This window comes from Chanodichthys erythropterus, chromosome 19 (genome assembly GCF_024489055.1).
Source record: "Chanodichthys erythropterus isolate Z2021 chromosome 19, ASM2448905v1, whole genome shotgun sequence".
NCBI lineage: Eukaryota > Metazoa > Chordata > Actinopteri > Cypriniformes > Xenocyprididae > Chanodichthys > Chanodichthys erythropterus.
The window spans coordinates 32776213-32790544 of NC_090239.1; the positions used below are offsets into that span (position 1 = coordinate 32776213).

A 14332-nucleotide genomic window follows, 5' to 3' on the forward strand; every position below is an offset into this window, starting at 1 on the left:
ACATCAGAGAGCTGCAACATTTCTGTCTCCAACTATAAATGAATTGTTTTTATATGTTTAAACTTTTGTCATTTTGTAGTGCTTAGGGAGGACTTTACCAATAACAAAAGACACCATCTGCATGCACTTCAGCAACCAGTATGGGATATTGGTTTGTGACGTGAGCTATGTGGATGTTTGACTAATGCTTGACATTATTTTAGATTAATTGAATCTTTAATTTAGATTTAAACAGAGTGTATCTGATTTCTGAACATTGCCAGGGATGTTGACTTTGAGTTGTTGACTTTAAAGGCCCCAATATACTCATAGTGAAGTTCTTTTTCTTCTTTGCTTAGGGGTAAAAAGAATTTCAAAATACCTTTCCAGCGGTATGCTGTTAGGAAACATCCCTGACACCACCCACACTTCGGAGAGCTGCATTTACAGTAACTGAACATGTAAATATGTCTGTGTGCTTTCCTCTCAATAACAAAATAAACACAACAAAAATCACAGCAGTGAGAAACCAGCAGTTAAGAAAGCATCTGATCATAGTGGATATGTTTGCACAGACTCTGCAATTTGGTACTCCAGTCAGGTCACATTTTTTATAAAAAATAAATTGCTTTAAAGCAAGCACCAAACCGGTCTTGAGTCTCATGGAGGAGCTCCGGAAAAGAGGAGTGATGACAGTGAAGGATGAGAGAAAACAAGGCCTGGACATAATGTTGGTGTATTATGTTTTTATGTGGCAGTTGTCCATGAGGGGCTGCCGCTTTACTTTCATTTTGTTGTTTATTTTATTATTATGTTGAACGTTCGCCGGTTTCCACCTCCTTCTTCCCTTGTATGTTGACGAAGAACATTCATCTCATTCATTAAAATTGATTTATGTTAACAGAGCAAACAGTAAGTGCATGTGTGATGATTATCAGGGACAGTATATATGCAGAAAAGCTGATAAAGAGACAAAATTGTGTTTTCATTTAATTCAATGTCTTCACTGTTACTTTCCCTGACATGTAAGCAGCTTTCTCTACAGTGAATGAGATTATAATGTTAATATCTGATGCAGATGTACAGCTCAAACGTTAAATCTGAGATAGACATATAACTTTCCTTAAAGCGGAACTCAGTAAGATTTGCGAAGCTCCCCCTACAGGTTCCTTCAGTGAATCACACTGTCGTAAATACTCCAAGCGCAGCTCTGGACTACAACGACTGCAACGCTCACCAGCGCAGTAGTTTTGCAGATACAGTACAAGAAATTTCAATGGAGGTGGGTAATTTTCAAAATTTTCTCATAAAGTAATAATATATACATTGTTTTTGAATTACCGTAAAGCATTTTGTCACTCTCGGGTGAACGTGAACATGAGGCGAGATTGTGACGGGTCGCCGCAGCTCAACTTGCAAGTCAAGTTTTTTGGCGTAGACGTGCCAGAGGGGGTTAGTGGACGCCTCAAACACACCACTACAAGTCAATTAACCATCGTAAGGACTTAGAAAACTATTTATGAAGGTAAAAAAAGTTACTTAGTTCTGCTTTAACTTTATATTGCGGCGCTGTGCTGCAGTACTTGGGTTTCCCTTAATACGTCATACTCCGGGATCCCCGTGCCGTTGGGACATATAGAATGATTATAGAAGAAATTTAATTATTATTATTATTATTCTAGTTGTCTTTAGTTATCTTTCTTGGCATAAAGAGGCCTTCACTAATGAGTCACACTGCGATTGGTGGATAGTTGTGGTGACACTTTATCAAGTATTGGTGTAAATAGATCTTGAGGTAAATGTCAACAGTCCAAGCTTTCTCACCAGTCCTCTGTAATACTTTGAACCTTTTTAATTTTACTGTCACTGTCAATGAGAGCTCATATTCTGTTACCCTTGGCAGGACTTCCAAAGTTTGGTTGGACACAAATATTCATACCTCCAGACATTTGAAAATAACACCTATGATATGTACTCTGCTCTAATCATAGTTCTGTGAAGTGCAAACAAACACGTACTGTAATTGCAGTAGCTTTTGTTGCTGTCTTTATTTAGAGTTCTTGGACACTCAGCCTCATGGAAAGATGTTAAGCACATTAAAACATCTCTCATCTCATGTCTTTACATTTAAAGTGCATATAATATGATTAAGGGATTTCTTTTATCTGTAACACACACACACACACACACACACACACACACACACACACACACACACACACACACATTTGTTAATGCACAAATAAATTAAGTTTGAACAGTTTTACATTATAGGGCAGTGCAATTTTCATACAGTCATAATGTAGCAAAAATCAAGTAAACAGATGGCACACAACATAACGGACAATAAAACCGTTCTAAAAGAGCAAATTAATAGTGTTATGATGATGCACATTGCTGCATCTGATTCTATCTAATAATACAGGGAGACATAATGACACAATGGTATTGTTTCTTCAACGTTTGCATGCTTCAAATGAGACAAAAGAAACTGAAACCCAACATGTTGAAACCATAATCTCCCTAATAAAACAGTGTTTATAATAGTTACCACCTCTAAAGACACAAACCCAATTATTTTATACCCACAAAGACAATGTTTCAAGTAATCCACATATTCAAAGGATAGTGAAGCCACAGATGCACTCTAATGTTTGTGCATTTTATACAGACTTAAAATAAAAGTGAAGTCATAGACATTTTTTTTTATATTTCCTAAACCTTTAAATCATTATGAAAACAGTAGTGTACCACTTAATGTTTATTCGATTTTTCAGACCTGCAAAAATTATGCAATATTCTGTCATGCTCCCACCTGCAAAAGCCAGCAGGTAGAGGTCGGATTTTTCGGTCACACTCCTGCCCCCTTTGCCTTTCCGAGGATCAAACTCTTCGCTGAACATGGCAGCCAAGATTTTTGTCATTTTTTATGTATTATTATGTGAAAAATTAAATATTTGAAATGTGCAGACAAGAATGGGCCCATACAGGATGGGCATATAAGAGCTTTGTCCCTCCTTTACTCTCCACAACATAAATGAAATGTCCTAAATTAAATTTCTTTTGTTCCACCATACTACTGGGAGGCAAATAACTGAGCTGTATGGCAAAAGAAAAGTATTTGGTGCCACATTTTAAAAATGTATGACATTATGTCATGAGATTGTGACATGACATAAAATATCAAAATAAGTAGCCAAGCCAAACATTTCACAATAAGTTAAGTTTAAAATTATAAAACAATTGACAGATTTACATTATCGAGTGACTATTTGTGGCTGGCAAAGGTCATTGGAATATGTCCATAGTTAAAGCGATAAACTATACTTGTACTATACACTCTGCTAAGAAGATTTGATAATACGTACAGTATGCATTAACCATTAATGATATTCATAATCATAGAGGATTTGCAGTAACTTGCTTCATGTTTAAGTAGGAAAAGACCTCTTTAGCTCTCACTGGCTACTTTTTGTCAGTCATATACGAAAAAAAATAAGATGTTAGTTTCCTTGAGCCTTCAGAAAGGGTTCCACTATCCTCCATTGACAGAGACTATCATCTTCACTCCAAAACACTTCAGCAAAAGAACACCTCATCTCATCTAGGGTTCATCAGAAGAGATATTGTCTACTCACTCAAATATATCTACAGCAATAGCTGAGGCCAGGAGTGGAGAGCATAGGTAGAAGTAGTGATTTTGTAAGGTGGGTGCACATTGAGGAGGATTTAGGGATTAGGGTGAGGGTTTAGGACTAATCTAGCCATTGCATCAGGCTCATCTCCACCGTATTAAAGATCTGTATCATTAAACCCTTTTTAACATCTACAGCGTCTAATGCAAGGTGGAGGCCATCTCGACAGCCTCATTAGAAGATGCATGTTGAAGTGGCAAAGAATAGCGGAGATAAATTAAATAAGATGAACTGACATGCAGGGGATAAACAGTTTGACTTGCAGTGGTATGTGTAGCAAGCTGTCAGGCAAGATAGTGCTGATTGAAGGGCCTGATGGATTCACACCAGATAAGTCAGTGGCTGTGCTAACCATGTACTGCAGTGTTTGGTAAGGCAATCAGACAGACTGAATCTTGATGTGGATAGACATGGAATGAAAGTATGGGCTGCTGCTGCAAAACTTGGACATTTTATGTTTCACGAGACAGAACTACAAGAGTAGAGAAAGTGGGATTTTTAAAATTATTCTAAAATGAATGAAATCTATTTCCCTAATTTTGATAACAACAAATAAGAAAGCTAAAAAGAAACTGATGAGTGTGGCATTGAATGTCATATACATTATAGTAGAATTAATTTAACATTAAAATCAGGTATGACCTGGATGTAACAAGAGGCTAGGAAGAGCTTTCCTAAAGAGGTGCATTAGCGACTGATGATAGAGGATGTATTCTTTAGTGTCCTTGTAATTGCACCCATCTACCATGCCGAGCATCACTCAGAACTGGTCGGGTGGAACCGGTTGCATTGGTGCCATGACCCAGATGGGAGTGAGGTTTGGGGAGGGGTGAGTGTAACACAGGCCTGCTAGTAAAAGCGCAGGTAAAACCTCACTCCCCTGGTTACAAGAGGCAGCCGTCTTTAGCATCCTTCTTAGCGCACCCGTTTGCATGAATGCCATAGGATTTAGGTCCTTAAGATTTCATGTAAAGCCATAATAAATCATCAATTTCCTTATTTTATGATTTGTTCTTCAATCACTGTTTAACGGTTTTATTTTGCCAAAATGGTTTGAACGCAAGTATGTGCACACAGCATCCCTCGATTCCTGCAATTCACAATCAAGCACAGTTCACCCTGACTATGGCATGCAAGATGTGTCTTTTTTAGCCCTGGTATAACATACTGTAATTCTTAGTAATGTATTCCGGGACCAAAAGGATTCCTAATCAAGAAACATACCTTACTTAGCAAAGTCACTGTAATTGTAAAGTAACCATGTCAACCACTTCTAACTCTCTCACTGCGTAGAGAGGTGTTCCTCACAACCAGATTTTTTTCTTTTCTTATTATGTTCAAGGCCTTACAACACATACTCTTGTTAAGATCAACTTAGCTTCCAGAACTTGCTCTCATTAGGTACGGTGGTGGGAGGCTAATTCCTGCAAGACACAATCTTCACGCTAGCAGAAAAGAAAGCTATGAAGAGAGATGTGTAGAAAAGCAATTGAAGTAGACATCTTCTCTGAAAATCTCAGTGGGCACTCTTCATCACGGCCCATGCGGCGCACATAAAACATTTGGTGGTAGTTAAGACAGGAAAATGCAAGTCTGTCTCATCCATAAGGATGAGATAAAGGTCCATAAGCGCAATACAAAAAACTGATGCAGGAGCAATAAGGATACTTGGTTTTGTTCTAGAGAAGTGGCGTCTTGCTAATTTAACAGAAGAAATATCTTATGCAAGGTGCATAGGTACAAGGTAGACAATAGTGTCTCTTACAACTTAGTGCATTATTCAGAAAAAAAAATAGTGGTTACCTGTGTCACGTTTTGTACATAGTATGAATAACTGGCAAGATCAGCCCAAAGGAAGCGAATCTGTATTGGTAGGCTTGCATATTTGTACTGCAGGGATGTAAAAAGTACAAGACTTTTTTTTTTTTCTAGCACTAGCAAGCTCAGAAAAAAAGACACTTTTTATTGTGGGCAAAAAGCAAGTAGAAGTGATCAGGTTTCTTGCTAAATAACCATCTATATTCAACATATATTAAATCATTTTGATTCAAACCATTTGTAGTGGAGCTACAGTGGAGAATCACTTTCTTTCATGGAATTCCTAATTTGCAGGGTAACACAGATAGCTTGAGTGCGTTATTTGTTTGAAGCCCAGCAGATCAAGCAATGCTGCATGGTTTTAAAGAATACCTTAATATTAGTCAGCATACTTGACTGGTGCCTTATAAGCAGGGCATTAAGAAGCAGCTTTTGTATACTCTGGTGAGATGCCCTAAGCTTTGCTTAGCTGATCTAGAATTGTGGAAGCATACGAGAAGGCAGAGCGGGGGAAGTTGTTGTTTGACCTTGTTGAGATGCAGGGTTTGGGAGAGAAGAAAGTGCCTTTGGCTTAGGAAGGCGGGAATGTTTGGGCTGAAGGGGAGCACGTGCTCTGGGCAAACTGCTCTCTATCTTTCCAAGAAATAGAGAATGTCTACCCCCTTGATTTTGTTTATTACATACTGGTGCGACAGTTGTGGTGTCCATGGTAGTCTGTTGGGCTGGGTTTATGCAGGGTAGTCCGGAAGCTGGTAAAAGTTGATGTCTTTTGGATAGACCTGTGGTTCCTACCCTACCTAGGGCTCCTTTGACCACACTGACCCGCTGTACTTCCTGGGGCTTGATGAGTGTTGAAGCTCTCTTAGTATAGGTGGGTGGCTGTAGGGTTGAAAAATTGCTTTTTCTCAAAGGAAGTTTTTGTATACCTCTCTCTAGCTTAAAGCAAAAGCTAGCAGAAGCTGGTGGGCTTGCTGGCTCATTGATTTTAAGCTGGCTGCTCACGAGGCCAAGCTCAGCAGGATCAGAGCTCTGAAAAGTTCTGGAAGAGGAGGCAGCAGCACTATCAGCAGATATAGTTACCGTTGGTAAAGTACTATTTGGGGTAGACTCAACAGCGATGGGACTTTGTAGGTCTGGAGAGCAGGACGTGGGCATCAGTGGATGGTGACTAAGCTCGGCATCCAAACTGTCACAAGGGGTCCCTGAAGAGGTTGGACTGGATAGTCCTTCATGGTTGTGGAGCTTGTTGGGTAAGAATCTGGGAGTCTGTAGTATCTGAAGCTATTAAAGAGAAAAAAAATAAGTAATTATTGAACATTTGTTTGCTCTAACTTCATAATGATTAGACTAGGCTGATTCTTCAATTACGGGACTTGTTCTGTTTCTTAGGATGAGCTTTAAAAAGAAAGAATAAAGAAAAAATTGGAAGACAAAATATACAACATGAGTGTCTGGTCGACCTATTTTGCCCGATAAACACACTTTTATTTTCATATGATATAAATGTATAAAATGTTAAACTCGCATGAAACTGTATGACGACCTTTTTATTATACTTCATCAGACTTTTTGTTCTGTTTACTTAGGACAACCGACAATATTTCTTTAATACATTTTGATTACTGCTTACTCTTACTTCCAATGGAAGTTGTTTGGTTATGAACATTCTTCAAAATATATATATTTTTTTTTTTTCCTGCAGAAGAAAGTCATACAGGTTTAGTACGACATGAGGGTGATTAAAGGGTTAGTTTACCCCAAAATGAATTTTTTGCCATTGAGTACCCTCATGTCGTCCCAAACCCGTAAGACCTTTGTTTGACTTCGGAACACTAAGATATTTTTGATGAAATCCGAGGGTATCTGATCCAAACACAGGCAGCAACGACATTGCACATTTTAAGGTCCAGAAAGGTACTAAAGACATCGTTAAAACCGTCGACGTGACTACAGCATTTCAACCTTAATATTATGATGAAACGAGAATACTTTTTGTGCGCAAAAACAAAACAAAAATCACGACTTTATTCAACAAATTCATCTGTCCCGTAATACTGCTACGCAATTTTCGTTACAGAGCTTAAGTGTTTACGTCCAAATAGCTGCTCAGTACTGGCCGAAAAATCAACGAAAATAGTGTAGCTGTATTTAGTCGTCATTTTTGTTTTGTTTTTGCGCACAAAAGGTATTCTCATCGCTTCATAATTCTAAGTTTGAACCACTGTAAGCACGTCAATGGTTTTAACAATGTCTTTAGTACCTTTCTGGACCTCAAAAGGTGCAATGTTTCATCAAAAATACCTTAATTTGTGTTCCAAAAACAAACAAAGGTCTTATGAGTTTGGGACGACATGAGGGGGAGTACTTAATAGAAATTTCTTTTTTGGGTGAACTAACCCTTTAAATGATGACAAAATATTATAATACTAATGTGATCCCTTTAATTCTCTAAAACAATTTATTGTTCCATGACTATATGTAATGATAATGCTTATATAAACACCTTGCCTTTTCTCTCTTGATGTTTCAAATGCATTTTTTTTTAAGAGCAAAGCTTAGTCAAAGGTCACAACAATGCAGAGTTCATGAATTATTTTACCTCTAGAGGGCAAACCCTTCAGTTCCAATGCATGGAGGAATTAAACATTAAACTTATCGCTTTTAATTTTAAAAACTGATTTAATTTTAGAACTGATATATCAGTCATGCTCTATGAGACAATATCCTTAGCAGCAGCCACACAGCTTCAGATGAACCTACTGTGTTTGTTAACTCAGACTCAGAGTGAGACCGATTGGAGCATCCACACAACAAGCTGTCTGAGAGAGCTTTGATCCTTACAGTTCTTGGCGAAGTGGAGCTCACCCTCTCCACACTTATTAGCAATGATGTAGACTTACACGTGAGGTGGTGAGGTCACTGTCAAAGCAGTACATGCACTCGAGCGCATCTCTCAGACTGACAAAGAAGAATGCAATTCAAGTTAACAACTTACGACTCGAACCCAAAAGCGTTTAGATCAGAGAAGCTAGTAATTGTCACAAAGCAAAACATCCAAAGTAGGGCAAATGAGGATTTCTGCCTTCTATTTAATATTTCAAATTCAGGATCACAAGAAATACACATAAAATTGATGGAGCAGCCAACACATCCATCTCAATGTGAATTATTCCATGTGATGCGAGGCTCTGTGGTATGCAGGACATTGAGGTGCTGGAGTACAGTGCTATTGTTAGCTCAGTCTTTGATGTCTGCTGTGCTGGTTGATTGGCACTGGTGGATGAATTCCAGGTGGCAGCCCTTTATTCCTTGGAAACAGCTTTAGGAATAGTACCTTACTTGTGTTATCCTTACAAAAATACCATGCAAATGTTACCACGATTACATACTTTAAACGATTGAAGTGGTTGAGTTATGGTTATGCTTTTGGAATATTGTCAGTTCAATATTTTTTAATGTTTATTGGTTTATTCTAGTGGTCTATGATCACTCCAGTTTTTAATTTTTGAGTGTATAGAGTGCTGCAGTGATGACATATTTTTGTAGGCCAACCTGGAAGTTAGCATTACTCTGGTTCCCTCAAAAAAAAAAGAAAAAAGAAAAAGCTTGTTTTGTTCACCATGATACTCTTCAGAAATGAACACAACTTTTATGAATTTGTAAGCTTAAATATTATTGGCAGAAGTACAAAGCTACATGTAGGCTATAAATGACCTACACCACAGTCACATGGCTTCAATGTCACCACCATTAAACGAATAGTTCACCCAAAATTTCAAATTCTATCATTTACTCACCCTCAAGTTGTTCCAAACCTGTATGAGTTTCTTTCTTCTGCTGAACACAACAGAAGATATTCTGAATAATGAAGAACAGTTGCTGGTCCCCAATGATTTCCATACACTGCAAAAAAATGCTTTTCTTACTTAGAGTTTTTGTTTTATTTCTAGTCCAAATTCTGAAAACAAGACAATATTTTTTACTTGTCTAGAAAATGCTTCTTGATTTAAGAATGTTTAAATATTTGGACTGGAAACAAGACAAAAAAACTAAGTAAGAAAAGCATTTTTTTTTTTGCATTTTTAAAAAAAAATAAGTTTGGTTACCCATATTCTTCAAAATATCTTTTAAAAATAAAATATTTATTGTTGGGTGCTCCAACATGGTGGCCATATGCAACTGGCCCATTTGTACTGCTCATTACATCTATTGCCCTTATTGCCCTTACTATTGCCCTTTTAACTGTGCAGTATATTCGATTTGAGCCATTCACGTGCTATAGGCTTTTAACTGATCCTCTGAAAAGATCTGACTCAAAATAATCATTTGTTCACACAAAGCTATTATATACGAACAACATGAGTGTGTCATTATTGTCATTATTGGTCCACAGCAAATCTCCATTCTCAAGTTCACAAACGTGTATGCCACATGCAACCCCAATAGTGTGTTTCTGCCGATCCTCAGGACGTATTTCCTGGTCCACAGCACCCTCTAATGGAGACCATCTTCCATTCAATGCAGTTTTGTGTACTTGTTTTATTGACTGAGCCCATTTTTTGTGCCAATTCCAGGCCCCAGATTTCTTCTCAAAAATATAATCCTTTGAAGTTTTTTTTTTTTTTCCAGAGTATGTGTTTCAGAATGGACGAGAGAGAGCAGTGAGGAGTTTATCTAGAGTGGTGAAGTCTCAATCGGGCTAACCTGAGAGCACCTACAACCCTGTCAAAGCTTCAGAGAAATTCTTAGCGGAGCTGTGTGAGGGCTCTCAGTTGTTTCATAAATAATTTATGACAGCTCACCAAGAATTAAAATAAGACAGCTGAGAAAAGGTGACAGAGTTCTGGAGCAGAAAGAATCTATGGTGGGAGGGAAAAGTAGACAGACAGATGCAGAAAAGAAGTAAAGCCACAGAACAGATAAAAATGTAAACAAGGTGAATACTAAAGTGTAAACAAATTGGTGGGTGAAATAAAAAGAACTGTCAAAAGATTCCCCAAATATGAGAGCCCGACAGTTCTCCTCAAATGACTTTGGAAAACCTTTTTTCCATGGAACACATCATTTGAAAATATGGATGATGCCAGAGGTGCTGCTGGTTTGTTTTATTTTCATTTACTCACACCTAAATTGACTCCAAACTTGCATTTTAATAATGATAACCTACCACCCCCAGCTATATGCACCAGTGTGGAGCATTCCAAATAATTAGAATATACATATAATTACAATAATGTCTCTTTCTAAAGTCAGGAATATCAAGGGAATCTTCAGTTTTGGTGGAGGTGTTCACATGGCAATGAGGTGTGATGAACGAACTGCAGAATGTAAAAGCACATAATTATGCCTCACGGCCCATGTACTCCACGTTCCCTTCTTATACTAATAAAAAATAAAAAAAAAGAATAAATGAAAAAGGTTGAGAAATGTGAATAACCACTGCCTGAAAAATGAAGAACAAATTAAGAAATACAAAAAGACAAATTAGTTTCATTAGGCAAAAGTTTTCATGAGGCAAAAAGTATGCCCCCTTCAAATTTAGGTTTTTTTTCTAAGCACTTCAGCATATGGCAATATGTGAAAGTAAAGTATGAAATATCATACTAATGAAGACTTTCTTTTTTTCATTTGAGAATTTTTGGTAAAGTCAGTCTTTCATTCTTGTGGTTGCTTTTATTACACATAGGGTTGCTCTGATTTTGTACAATAGCAAGCTTTGCTATCTAAGTAGCAGGACTAAATCGATATTGTAGTAGGCAACAAATGAACCACCTTAGATGACTGATGAGCTGAAACAAAAAAAACTAAACAAAAAAATTACTGTGCTACATAAAATCATGCAGTTACAAAAGTTTGTTGCATGTTTTATAAGCATTCCAACATAATTGACACTTAAAATTCGTGTACCAGTGCTGTCATTCTGGACATTCTGGACATATCAGCATATCAGCATTAAAAAGTGATAACTATTGAATCAAAATGACGCAATAAAATGTAACTTTACACAATATTATCAATGTTATCATGCACAGTTGTTGATGACTTATGTCATTGTATAATTCGGGATGAGCACTGGGCCTTTGGTTTACATGGTTTGATGTATTTCCTCCTGAAGCATTGTTTGCAGACTGATAGGTCTGGATTAACATTTTGTTTTCTTTGAATGCCAAGTAATTCCATATTTGGCTACAGCACTGCTTTTCAGTGAGCTGAGGGCATAGACACTGAAATTAACATCTTTTGTTTTATCCGCAATTTCTATCACTCAGCTGGCTTGTTGTGTGTCACACTGATTCAAATTTTCACCATGTTGGCACCATATATTTTTTTCATTTGACATTTACATTTTTAGTACCAGTATACCCTGCAATACTAATTGCAAAAAGTCTGACAAAAGGGGCTAATTGTATAGAAACCAGTTGTAGTTGTAGTCTTGGTCTTGAGACCTCTCAGGACCATATAAATACAGCCTTGGACTGGGTCTTTCTCTCATAATTTGTTGTCTTGGTCTGAGCTACAGTAAGGGGTACAATGTTTTAAATGATTGATGGAATTATTGTTTAGGCATTTTCCCCATTTAAAATGGATAGTCTGGTTCTTCACTCTAAAAAAAAAAGTGCTATATAGCACTAAAAGTGGTTCTTGGCTCATAATCATAGGGGAACCACTTTTGGTGCTATGTAGCACTATATCTTAAAAAGGTGCCTTTGTCAAATGATGCTATGTAGAACCCATAAGAGTAGCCATATCACATTTTATTTCTTCAACAAAAATGGTGCTAAACAGCACCAACAGTGGTTCTTTGGCTCATAAAGAACCTTTAAACAGGTTCTGAATGCAGTAGCGGAGCTATATAGCACCTCAGTCATTCCAAAGAACCAGTGAAGAACCACTAAAGCACCAAGATTTGGAGCTATACAGCACTAAAAGTGGCTCTCCTATGATTACGAGCCAAAGAACCACTTTTAGTACTTTATAGCACTATTTTCCTTTTTTTTTTTTTTTTAGAGTATTGGACATACAGGTCTTGTTCTGGATCTTGACCTCAATGTGTCTAAGTTTGGGTATTAAGCCCAAAGTATATGCTTCAGTTGTATATTGGCCACTACATCTTGTGCATGATGTAAATTTCATCATCTGCACAGTCCATTAGATGGCAACACTCAAAGTTAGGCTGCTGCTTTTAAAACTACTCAAATAAGGAGATCTGCTAGAGGTTTGGATCTTTAGAGATTTGCTATTGGTCTGGGGCCGTATTCACAAAACATCTTAAGGCTAAAAGTAACTCTTAAAAATAATGGGCGTGCTGTCCTAATTTTAGGACTCCTACATTTTTGCTCTAAGAGTATTTCACAAAGCATTTTAGTGCTAAAACTAGCTCCTAAATCTGTGAAACGCTAGGAGTAGTCAAGAGGACTCCTAAGTCACTAAGACCAAATCACAAACAGTACTAATCCACCCAAAGACACTGTACACCCTTGAGGCAATAGCGATAGAGCCTTAGGTGCTCAACTTTTTCTTCATAAATGCAATACATTTTGATTTATAGATTTGAATATAGATTTTGAGATGCCAAAAATAAATCTTTCACAAATAAATAAATATTGTCCAATTACCTGTGCCAGTGGTTTTCATGAGTTCATATTTACAAATGATTGAATAGAGCAAAAAAAAAAATTAATAAGGGCTCCGAGCTTGGAATTTAGCCCAAACCCAGAGTTCTCCCAGTATCCCCCAGCCGAGAGTGAGGGAAGGGTTGGCGGAGGGATGCAGAAAACTGTTGAAGTAACTTTCTGTTACATAATTCTTTTTATAGTCTCTATTGAAGTGGTTATGTTTAGGTTTGAGGGTAAATTTAATGAGTCTAAAATATATCTATAACATTTATATTATGTTTATGATATAAAAGATTTGTAAATATTTTTATTTTAAAATAGTTGATTTAACTGTAAATATGTAATATTTAGGTTTCAGATGCTGTCAATACAATACTATCTATCAAAACATACAAAAAAGCATTTTTGTATTGTAAACTTTACATAATAATACCTATGTACAGAAAGACCAGTGCCCAGTTGCATAAACTTAGTCACTATATTAAGACTGTGTCTTAAGAACTAGTTTGACCAACTTGCAGTTAACCAAGGGGTAATCAATGTTATTTTTCCAATTCAAATGACACCAATCTACCTTTTTATGTAACAGACTTTAAAAAATTAGGACCACTCTTCAAGAAAAACATTAGTGTCTTAACTTTTAAGACTAGTCTAAGTGGTTTATGCAACCGGCCCCAGGCTAAGTAGTCTATACTGGTCTGATATTCATCTTGACTCTGGAATTAAAGGTGCCCTAGAACGCTTTTTCACAAGATGTAATACAAGTCTAAGGTGTCCCCTGAATGTGTCTGTGAAGTTTCAGCTTAAAATACCCCATAGATTTTTTATTATTCAATTTTTTTAACTGCCTATTTTGGGGCATCATTAAATATGCACCGATTCAGTGCGCTTCCCCTTTAAATGCTTGCGCTTCCCGCCCCCAGCTCGCAGCTCTATAATACATTGCATAAACAAAGTTTACACAGCTAATATAACCCTCAAAATGGATCTTTACAGAGTGTTCATCATGCAGCATATCAGATATAGTAAGTATAGTATTTATTTGGATGTTTACATTTGATTCTGAATGAGTTTAATAGTGCTCTGTGGCTAACGGCTAATGCTACACTGTTGGAGAGATTTATAAAGAATGAAGTTGTGTTTATGAATTATACAGTCTGAAAGTGTTTAATAATGAAAATAACGACAGCTCCAGTCTCCGTGAATACGGTAAGAAACAATGGT

The 14332-nt window shown here is 37.0% G+C and overlaps 1 protein-coding gene across 4 annotated transcripts in view; it reads right to left on the reverse strand.

The window, feature by feature from the left end:
- Window positions 1–2126: 2126 nt before the first annotated feature.
- ccser2b (coiled-coil serine-rich protein 2b) overlaps window positions 2127–14332 on the reverse strand; it is an 88711-nt gene continuing 76505 nt past the window's right edge. For 2 of the 4 annotated variants that reach the window (XM_067369372.1, XM_067369373.1), the window contains one exon: window positions 2127–6773. In XM_067369372.1, coding sequence (XP_067225473.1) covers window positions 5967–6773 — 807 coding nt within the window. In that variant the 3' untranslated portion in view covers window positions 2127–5966. The remainder of the gene's footprint in view (window positions 6774–14332) is intronic. The other 2 variants (XM_067369374.1, XM_067369375.1) reach the window with 2 other exon arrangements.